At 50.0% G+C, this 10,666-nt stretch overlaps 2 protein-coding genes across 3 annotated transcripts in view; both read left to right on the top strand.

The window, feature by feature from the left end:
- The window catches only part of ATP5F1C (ATP synthase F1 subunit gamma), a 15,861-nt gene extending 14,663 nt beyond the window's left edge, over nt 1–1,198 (top strand). Inside the window, exons 9-10 of one of the 2 annotated variants that reach the window (XM_029954453.1) lie at nt 420–456; nt 1,061–1,198. In XM_029954453.1, coding sequence (XP_029810313.1) covers nt 420–426 — 7 coding nt within the window. In that variant the 3' untranslated portion in view covers nt 427–456; nt 1,061–1,198. The remainder of the gene's footprint in view (nt 1–419; nt 457–1,060) is intronic. The other variant, XM_029954454.1, reaches the window with a different exon arrangement.
- A 6,622-nt stretch (nt 1,199–7,820) lies between these two features.
- TAF3 (TATA-box binding protein associated factor 3) overlaps nt 7,821–10,666 on the top strand; it is a 150,360-nt gene continuing 147,514 nt past the window's right edge. Inside the window, exon 1 of the mRNA XM_029955160.1 lies at nt 7,821–8,175. Coding sequence (XP_029811020.1) covers nt 8,010–8,175 — 166 coding nt within the window. The 5' untranslated portion in view covers nt 7,821–8,009. The remainder of the gene's footprint in view (nt 8,176–10,666) is intronic.

Raw genomic sequence — 10,666 nt, 5'->3', positions numbered from 1 at the left:
AAATAAAAACACAAGGGCTGGCTGTGCAGTGTAAGCCTGGATGGGGACCCAGGGCACACGCATGCCTGTGACCCCTCAGCTACTGGGTTAGAGACTTTCCTACATACAGAGACACTTGGCTACTCAGTAGTATTTCATGTGCCATTTATGGGAAAAGTAGGGGCTTAAATTATACTTGAAGAGTCTTATCTTCCTGCATGAACAGTTTTATTATTCTCTACCCAGAGTGAAATTAGTAACTATTTGTAACAGTCATTGAATCTCTCTTAAAGGAATATTTTGGTAACGAATTTACGTGATCTACTCCAGACGCTGAGTGAGGAAATGGATGTTTTTAGTTGGAAATTATGCCTGATTAACTAGCATGGATTGCTTCTTGACTTGCCTGTTTTGTCTTTTTCTTCTAACATAATAACCAGGGATTAATGAAAACCAAGGCTCGTCCTCAGACAAGAGGTAAAGTGGCACCGTGGCCTACACCCTCCCTGACCCCTCCAGAAAAGAAATCCGGCAGCTGTCATTGGGGCTGATGTAGCAACCGTGAAACGGGCTCTCTGGGTTTAGGTTTTGGCCCATTGATGGTAGCTGCCGGCTTGTGGTAGCACATGGTGATTCCAGGGCTTGCTGCTTTTTTTTTTTTTTTTTTTTTTTTTTGGTAAGATTTATTAAATAAACTTTAAGGATAGAGAATTCGCATTATTTTGAGACTGGTGGAGAGTGGTGGTTCGCAGAGGTCGTGGGGTCAGGACCCCTTCACGTCTGACGTAACAGAACCGAGGGCTAGATTTTCATCAGTCTGTTCTGATGGTACAGGCTGTGTAGCCTCTGGAACATGCTACTGTGTGCTCTTGGGAAGGAGTGAAACAGGCAAATAAGAAAAGAGGTTTGCCCTCATGGACCCCATGGAAAGGTCCCCAGACCAAAATTTGAGAATAACTAGTATAAAGTCACATTTTATTAAGTCAGTTCTTTAAATCCCACTTATGTATGTATTCTCTCTTAAAACATCATTATTTTTCCCTCTAAAATTGACTTTTATTTGCTCTGTATTGTTTTTCAGGTAAAGAAAGAAAATTCAGCCGGCTGTTTTCAATTTTAGTGTCCTGCTGTCCTTGTGAGAAGAAATTGTTGTTGAAACTACTAAAGACAGCAAGAAGTTTGTAAATTATCTTACAATAAACAACTTCCCATAAGAAAATCACGGTCTTTTCTTACTATGTAAGAACAACAGTTAATAGTTTTTGAAATGAGATTTTAAAAATAGTGACGTACAGGGCTCCTGGATGGCTCCGCCAGTTACATGTCCGACTCTGGGTTTGGGTCAGGTCGTGATCTCACGGTTTGGGAGTGTGAGCCCCGCATCGCCTCTGTGCTGCCAGCTCAGAGCCTCCTTGGGGTTCTCTCCCTCTCTCTCTCTCTCTCCCTCTCTCTCTCTCTCTCTCTCTCTCTCTCTCTCTCTGTCTCTCTCTGTCTGTCTCTCTCTGTCTCTCCCCCCCCCTTCTGTCAACTTAAATACGTTTTTAAAAATATATTAACCTGCTGCTGCTAAAACTGCTTGGTGAGAGGACAACTCAAGAGGCCCCGATGTCGCCGCACCGGAATCGCCTCGAGCAGCCCAGCGTGCTTGGGGCCCGGGCTTTCATTCTTCCGCACTTTCAGAGAACATCCAAGACAACGAAGTTAAAATGCTCTCATCTGTGGGATCTAGAATTCAGGCATATGCTTCCTTTAAATTTTAAATATCATTTCCAAGCACTGGAAAACCTTTCAATATCGTAATTCAATCCATATCCCATTTAGGTGACCATGAAGATTGGACGCCTGACCTGATTATGCGCGTGTTGGCTGAGCCAAAATACCAGTTTTTCCTATTTATGTAAAATAGGGAGTTTAGTGTTTTTTATTACAAAAATAATACGTAAATTACAAAAAGACTACAGAACTATAAGTAATGCATATAAAAATATAAAATTCATTTTTAAAACCAATTAAATATACATAATTTAGAAAGAATTCTTCATGGGCGCCTGGGTGGCTCAGTCACTTAAGCGTCCGACTTTGGCTCAGGTCATGATCTCCTGGTTGGTGGGTTCGAGCCCTGCATCGGGCTCTGTGCTGCCAGCTTGGAACCTGGAGCCTGCTTCAGATTCTGTGTCTCCCTCTCTCTCTGCCCCTACCCCCACTCATGCTCAAAGACTTCATCAAATGCATTATTATACCAACAACTATTAGAAAACTGAACAGGGAGTACTAGAAAAACTGGGTGACTACCACAAACCCGCAGAGAACAGCACAGCCTTCTGTGTCTCTGGAGGGTGGATGTTTTGGTCTGTGGTTTGATGTCCAACCCGTGGCTGTTCTGGGGTGGCCGGCCTTTCTGAGGACTCCCTCTGCTTCTCTCCTGGGTTGGATCTCATTTTCTATGCCCCTCCTTTCCCTCTCTAGTGGGATACATCTTCCCAGGGAACTAGGTAAACCTTTTAAGACCTTGCATATCTTGAAATATGTATTCAATGACGTTTGAGTGGAGCACAGTGGCTTAGAATCCCAGCTCACCTGTTCCAGCTGTGACCTTGAGCACGTCACTTAACCTTCCCGTCTCACCACCTACAAAAGGGAGAGATTAAAGTAGGACCTGCTCCACAGGCTGTGATGAAGATCGAATGAAATAAAATGTGCAAAATACTCCGCATCTGATGCATGGCGAGTGCTGAGTACAAAGTGATGCCACCAGTGTGCACGGGGCCCCCGGGCCTCTGTATTAAGCCCACTCCTGGCACTGGCTCTCCTGTGCCAGGGCCCCCAGGACCCGGTGCCTCCATGTTGCATGTTCCACCAGGACCAGGGCCCTTGGAGTGAGTCAGAGCTCTGCTTTCAGGATGAAAGTTCAGTCCCTGGCTCCTGGGTCCTCCTTGTGTGTCGGACTGACAGCCACCCTCCTCTTAGGGACATCAGCCATCCTTTGTCCCCTCTGTCGCAGTTCTCACCGCCAGGGCTGTTTCCTAGGCACCAACTGTGTCTCCCCTCAAATCCACTCTCTCTTATGATGACGTCTTCATTGAGAGAAAACTCGCAGACAGTCCAATTTCACTGTTTGCAAGTGTACATAATTCAGGGGCTTTTAGTGTAAACCAACGTTGTGCTCAAATTCTACACACCGCTGCACAACGAACTGCTCCAGAACGCATCCCTCAACCCAGCACTGACTCCCTGCTAGATACTGAGCCAACTACGGGGCATTGATCAGTGAATGGGAGGAGGGCACAGCCAGCAACGGAGAGAAGGAGGGGTTTGATCGGGGGCATCCAGCCGTTAACTAGATTTGTCGTCTGTGTGATATCCAAATGGACATTAGTTGTTGATTAGGTGCAGTTAGTTACACCAGTCTGAAGCTCAAGAAAGATTTGGGATAAATTGTTATATTGGAGTCGCCTTTATATAACCATGAAAATCAATGGAGTGAATGGTATAAAAGGAGAACAAATCCTTAAAAAGCAGGCAAAGGCTTTAGAGGAGAAAGCAAACATCTGATATGACTGAAACCTGGGTCTCGCTGGGGGAGGAGGGAGACAAACACGAGATGGGAGGGAGGGAAGGAATACGGAGCTGGGGATCGGAGTCAGAGGCATCGGCACGGACTTCAGACCTTGGAAATGTTCGTATTTTCTAGTCTTCTCTACTAACGGGGCCCCGAAGCAGCGGCAGCCCTGTAATCATGAAGGTCAGCAAGAACCGGATCTTGTCTAAATAGTGTTTGTCACCGCCAAAGAACCAGAACCCCTCAGAGGGCTGGCTGATCCCAAGGCTAGGGCCGGGAAAAGCATATGGTGAGCCTGGAAACCTGTGTCACAAAGTAAGGAAACCCCCAGTGAATGACGGGGCCATGCTAAAATACAGCAAGGGGCCCGAACGGGACCCTGCTGGCCAGATACGGAACAATTTAAGCAGCCAAAGAATAGTAACGGTTAAGAGATTCTAACTCAATCCCTGGCCACATACTAATGTCTTACTAGAAAAAAATGAGGGAACTTTATAGAAAAATCACTGCTTTGTAACCAGCCGTGTAGTAAGCATCTCAATAAAATAGGAAAGACAGAGACGCTCATAAAACCAGAGCAGTGGAAGGTTGTGGAGAAGCAGGCAATGCAAACAGTCTCAAAGTATCACCTTAGAGATTACTTATTAATTTCAAAGTTGAAAAACAAAAGCATGTTTTACAATGGAGAGACTGGTAGATACTACCTTTACAAGGGACCAGACTTTGTCACTCGTGAAGGCACAAAATGGCCCTTGCCATTACTGGGCAGAAAGTGCAGATCACCTGCGGAGGGATATTGTTGCCAAAAATGTTTAACTTGTGTCTAATCAGGTGAGAAAGCGAAGACTGCAAGACTCTATAAAATAACTGTCCAAAAAAAGCAAAGTCCTAGACTTTGCAAAAATGTCATAAAAGACCGTAAGTAAATAAACACATGAAGTTGTACGTACAACAGCGGGGGCTGCTCTTACTGAAAAAGATGTCAGAGACGACAACAAAATGCAACAAGTGACTCTTATTAATCAGTTTCTGGACTGGAAAATTAAAAAGCTAGAAAAGGCATTTGGGGACTGTGGGAAGATCTGAATATGCACTTGATGCTGGATAATACCATGAATGTCTAGTGTGGGACAGCGGTAAAGAGATGCGATGGAAAGTGTGATGCCCCCCCAGCCTCCAGAAGGGCAGGACTGAGGGATGTGTCCCCCCAGCTTCTGGAACACCGCCCTCCAGGACTTAACCCTCTTTGGAACTGCCTCAGCTGGAGACTGCACTGCCCAAGGTCATGGCCCCCTCCCTCCTGGGCAGCCCACACCCTATGCCCGATCGGTGTGGGAGTACAAAGCCAGTCCGCCCTTGTCTGAGCTCAGACAGTGTCTCCCTTCCCGGATCACGACCCCAAGAGCACTCCTGCAGACCAATCTGCCTGTCAGGGGCTGCTTCCTGGAAAGTCTCACTTGGGGCAGTTTGTACTGGAAGGGGGTGGGGGAGGGGATGCTCAGACAGGTAGGAGGTGGACCAGACACCTGGGGGGCCATGAGGACCTCCACACTGATCACAGATGGAGCAGAAAATGCCCCTGGCACAAGGTAGGTAGGTCGGGAACGCGCAGGTCGTAAAACTTTTACCAGCGGTGGATGGGGTGGTATAAAGTAGAAACGGGCTGGTGTGATGTGTCAGCGTTCAGATATTCAAGCAATGTGGAGACAGCAGGGCTGTGCTTACGTGCATATTGTGAATGAGCTTGTGATAAGAGAAGGGGAGGAAGGCTCAGCCAGTGAGCGTTAGAGATGGTTCACAGAACAGGGGTGGGAGAAACAGCTGGGCAGCGCGGCGGGTGTCCTCAATCTGTACCATCCGAGGAGTTCACAGAGAGATAATTAGGTGGCTGAGGACAGTCGCCCCCCACCTCCCCGAGCAGACGTGATTCCTTGGCCAACATCTGCAGCGGAGGCCATTTTCAGCCTGAAACTCTTGAGTCTGCAGGAGAAACACTGCAACACCAAGTGGGGAGGAGGATGATTCCCAAACTCCTCCCAAAAAGGAAGCAACAGCCATTTACACCGAGGAAAGGAAATACTCAAAGCTTTTGAGGACTGCCAAACACGGGGGCTGAGCAGAGATCATAACCAGGAGATGCAGAGTCACTGTGGGCCTCTGTCAGAGTGGGGGCAGATGAGGCCCGATAATAAATGATCAGGTCCCTGGGTTGATGGACCCAGTCGATGGTCGGTTCCCAAATTCCTCAACATGTAGTCAGATTAGACGTGGAGGGAGGCGGGCACAACCTCCACGCTGGTTCCTTGGCCCGTGGGTGTCTGTGTCCCGCCTCAGGCAGCAGGGTGGAAAATCCTCGTGGGTTCTTTTCCTGAGGGAGGGAGAGAAAACAGGGCAGGAAGGGGGACGCACAGAGAGTGAAGACAGCACACGGTTTCCGATCAAGCCTCCTCTACTTTTATTCAGAAAACACTGTATCTTATAAAGGTTTCGAGGCGGGAAAACAAGGCAGCTGACCTAGGTCGGTTGCTAGGAAACAGGGTTAAGGGATCAGGGCTGGAGTAAAAGAGGAACAGAGTACTTCTGGAGGGTCAGCAAGAGAGCAAGGTGTTGTGAAACCCAAGGGACAAGAGATTTTCAAAATTAAAGTAGCGTTCAACACTATCAAATGGCTACAAAACGGTCTAGTAAGGCCAGGACTTCAGAGTGTCCCATAGAGTTAGTATCCAAAAGGTCCCTGATAATCTTGAAAACACAAGAGTCAGTGAAAAAATATTATAGGCACCCTGCCACCAATCAGTTCTCTGTAGGAACTGCCATTTGGCTGAAGCACCGCATTTTTAGCTAAGATTTTTAAAAGCTGAGTATCATGTTCAAAGTTCTGGAATACTCCCTGTACGGAGAATGTAGAGCCACTCAGAAACATAATTTACTGGGGAAGGTGCATAAACTCAAATACTGAATGCACTGTGCCAGGTATAAGAATAAAGCAACTGACAGAGAAATACAGAGGTGAGAAATGAGGGTGCCGGAGCCGCTCAAACTGCCCGCAGTTTGAAGAACTGACGACACCGGGATTCGTTGCAGAGACTTTTATTGGTTCTTTTCTTCCTTCTTCTTCTCCCTCTCCCCGCTGCTTGCTCCCCCATATATACCTGCCGCCCAGGCTGCGCGGCAGCTCATGATAGGCTGGCAGAGGCAGGGCTGACCCATTCCATGGCCTCGCATTGGTCCCTCACTCATCGCGGTATCTGGCTGGGGGGCGGGAGCACTAGAGGCCGGCAGGCCGCACCTCGCCGTGTGCTCGGGCAGGGTCTCGCATCCGCCTCCTACATGAGGGTAAGGGAGGAAGGAACACTCCAGAAGCTTGAAGAGGGTGGGGAGCACAAAAGGGCATATTTAAAAGGCCATCAGATCAGCCATTACCATTGGCTACCCCACAGGCTGAATCTGGCTTCACTGTGGGATTCATTTGGCTTGCAAATTGAAACTTTAAAAATGTATACTTAATATTTACAATTTGAGATATTTATCACAAAGTCTCGATTTCTGGCAATTTGGAGAGACAAGGGAAACACTTGGCTGCAGCTTAGAGAAGTCTGGGGCAGGCAACGGTTCCCCCATTCTCTCAGCTTGCTTCATTGATTTAAGATGCTTGTTCAGACTCTGTAGGCAACTGAGTTCTACTGGACCCAGGGCTGGGTTTAGAATGAGGCGAGTGATGCAGAAATTTGGGGGAGCAGTCGTTTGGTTTTCAAAAAATACTATATTAAAATACGATTGATCTTCAGTTTTCTGGTGCTAAATTTTGCACCGAGGCTACTGTCTCACTCGCCCGACTCTAAACTCGGACCAGCGCGGACTTGATTTAACGTATACAATGGTAAGCAGCAGCATAGGCAAGATCAGATCAGATCCGATCCGATCCGCATTTGGGGGAGCACGAAGTTCCCACGCTCCAAATCCCGCCCCTGCTGCACGCACAACCTCTCGGGTACCCAGTCCTCTCTAACACCCGGATTTCAAATTTCATATCCCGAGTACGTCAGACAGCCCCCTCTCCCTTCGCTTCCAAGCGCGCCCACCCGGGAAGGCCCCAAGCACCTGCCTCCTCGGGCGCATCCTCCACCTGCGCTCAGCACAGCCGTTTCCTGCATCCTCCCAGGCCCAACAGTCGCTCCCGGCACCATCGCTCTGCTCCAATAGGGCGGAGCTTCCTCATGGGCGCGCTCAGCATTCGGCTAGTGCTGCCTCGCCCCGGCGACCGTCCAGCGGGAGGCGGAGCGAGTCCAAAATGGCGGCTCTCAGGCTGGCGCGCTCCGTGCTGCTGGCGCTTTGAGGTGGTCGCCAGGGGTCGGGGGGACGATTTCCCCGCCGCGGGGGCCCTAGAGGATGAATCGAGGGCTCTGCTAAGGTTAGGCGGTGGGGGTGGAGAGAGTGGCAGCAAGGGCTGCGGTGGAGTCCACGGAGCGGGATGTGCGAGAGTTACTCCAGGTCGTTGTTGAGGGTCTCGGTGGCGCAGATCTGCCAGGCGCTGGGCTGGGACTCGGTGCAACTCAGCGCCTGCCACCTCCTCACGGACGTGCTGCAGCGCTATCTGCAGCAGTTGGGACGGGGCTGCCATCGGTACTCTGAGCTGTGTGAGTACCGGGCTGGGTGCGGGAGGGCTGCCTCTGGCCAGTCACGAGTGACACCTCTGGTCCTCCCTTCTCCATCCCAGCGGCTCCGAGGTGTTCGTCCTTGTCCCCCGACCCCGAGATCGGGCATTTCCTCGGCCCCCCTGGAAACTCCAGGCATCCCCGCGGTGCCTCTCCCTCGTCCGCCAACTTCCCGCCTCCAGCCGGGACCCCAGGCTCCGCGCTCAGCTCCACGCCCCCCGCCCCTCTTCTCTGATCGGAAAGCGGCGTCGGTCTCTTCGCGGCGTCTCGTTTTCGCTGCGCGTGGAAGCACCTCCAGAATGCCTCGCAGCCTCTGCTACTTCGGTCCCTTTCCTCCCTTGCCCGCAAACTACTACAACTAGTTGTCACAGGCGCTCCGTCTACCGGCCGCTTCTCACAAGGCTAGCCATTCTTCAGCTCCCAACCGCACATCCTCGTTGACAGCTCTGCCCCGGCGGGGACACTGCCTCTCCGGTCCGTCTCCGCTCGTTTCGGAGACGGCAGCTCTGCTTTGCTCCCTCCCCAGGCCAACTTTGTGTCGGTTTCACTTAGGTTAACTTTCACCGAGGTCTCGTTACTCATTGGTTTCCTCCTTTACGTTGTTATGTCAGTGGTTACCACTGCGTGGTGGAGGGAGCGCAGGCACTTTACAGGGGTCCCCTGGGCGGCCGCCTTTATGGTTTTTAAGTGAATGTCGGGCGGTGTCTGCAGCTGATGGCGTTTAATAACTCGGACTGTTCAACAGGAGCCCCGACCCACTGATGTGATGTGCGTGTGTGTGTGTGTGTGTGTGTACTGGGGGAAGTTCCAGTCGTGCAAACTTCAGGTCGTTCCTCCAGGCATCAAGCTGGAGAACTGAGTCAAGTGTTTGCTTTCTCAAAGTGGCTCCTTCCTAGACTGGAGGACTGAGACCCACAGACAACACTCTGCTTCTTAGGCCCCGGAGTCCATTCCGGCTCCCACGGTCCTGCCAGGACACTCTGTCCATAACACACAACTGGTCATGTCATTCTTAAAAAGGTTTTAGTTGGGGGGCACCTGTGGGGCTCAGTCGGTTAAGCGTCCGACTTCAGCTCAGGTCATGGTCTCACAGTTTGTGAGTTCGAGCCCGGCGTTGGGCTCTGTGCTGACAGCTCAGGACCTGGAGCCTGCGTCGGATTCAGTGTCCTCCACTCACTCTGCCTCTCTTGCTGTCAAAAATAAACATTAAAAAAAAATTTTTTTAATATTTTAATTGGCACGCCATCGGTTTGCAGGCAGAAAATCTGAAACTCTTCAGCAGCACGCAGTTATCTTTGGGAACTAGATTTTCTCATCTCCTGCTGTTCTGACTGAGCTGCCCGCCTCATCCAAAACATTTAAAGCTACCTGTTCCTACACGTATGCGGTTCCCCAGAGTGCCCTTCGCCCCCCTGGTCCCCCAGGAGCACTACTTATACTTTGAGGCTCACTTATCACTTGATTTAGGAAACTCATGTCATCTGCACTCACGGTTCTGTGCGCAGACCTGTGTGTTAACATCTGCTTTGTAATCATCTGTGTGTGTCTCTCTCTCACCCTTTCTTTTCCCCGGGCGACCAATTTTATTACGTCTGTGTTCTCTAACCTAGCACAGCACCAAAACACACGAGGCGCCCAGGACATATTTGCCGGATAAACGAATGCGTGATAACCTATCACCATCGTAGCTGTTCGGTCACCTGACTCTGAGTTCAGAAGTGTGTGTTTTGGGAATGCCGATGTCACCGATCCCTCTAGTCTAAATGCGGAACTGCCAAGTAACTCTCTTTCACTGAGATCTTGAAAGTGCACCACCAGCACACGACTCTCTTGGCTTTTGCTTCTTTTCCCTCCCTCCCCTCGTCATGGTCCATGAATACAATGGCGGTGGTGACGCATGGTCCGGATTAAGTTTTTGCCGCCAAGTTCCCTAAAGAAGGGCAGGTGTTCCGTACGTTTAGGCGAGGACTACGTAGTTAGCTGCCCTGCACACAGAACCAGACTAGGCGCCGGCGCTGTGAGTAACCAGGTGTCCCACGGCTGTCTGGTAACCATTGTCGAGTCGGTGTTAGTCCTTTCCTAGTCACCCAGTGTCTGTAGTCAGTTTCCTGGCTGTTCATGAGAATGTGAGTCTCAGGTTCATTATCCTCCATCATGGTTTTGTGACTTAGTAAAACTGCTGCTTCCTGGTATATTTAGTGGTTACAGATTTTTTTTTTAAGTTCTTTTATCTGTCCTGTGCTAGTTTCAAACTCCAGTTTTGGCCTCCAGGCCAGCTGTGGAGTCCTGTATTCTCCTCCTTTAACTCCTCTTTGTCTTTTGGCAACACTGACTGAGGATGGCTAAGAACTGAGCGCTGTGTCGGGACCTCGACGTTCCAAGACCCAGCCCCTGCCAACAAGGTGGGGACAGGGGTGCAGACTGTGAACAGAACAAACTGGTGGTATTTGCTCCTTGTATCAAAAAGATTGGT

Source organism: Suricata suricatta, chromosome 10 (genome assembly GCF_006229205.1).
Source record: "Suricata suricatta isolate VVHF042 chromosome 10, meerkat_22Aug2017_6uvM2_HiC, whole genome shotgun sequence".
In the NCBI taxonomy this organism is placed as follows: Eukaryota; Metazoa; Chordata; class Mammalia; order Carnivora; family Herpestidae; genus Suricata; species Suricata suricatta.
This window is presented reverse-complemented; position numbering and strand designations above follow the sequence as displayed.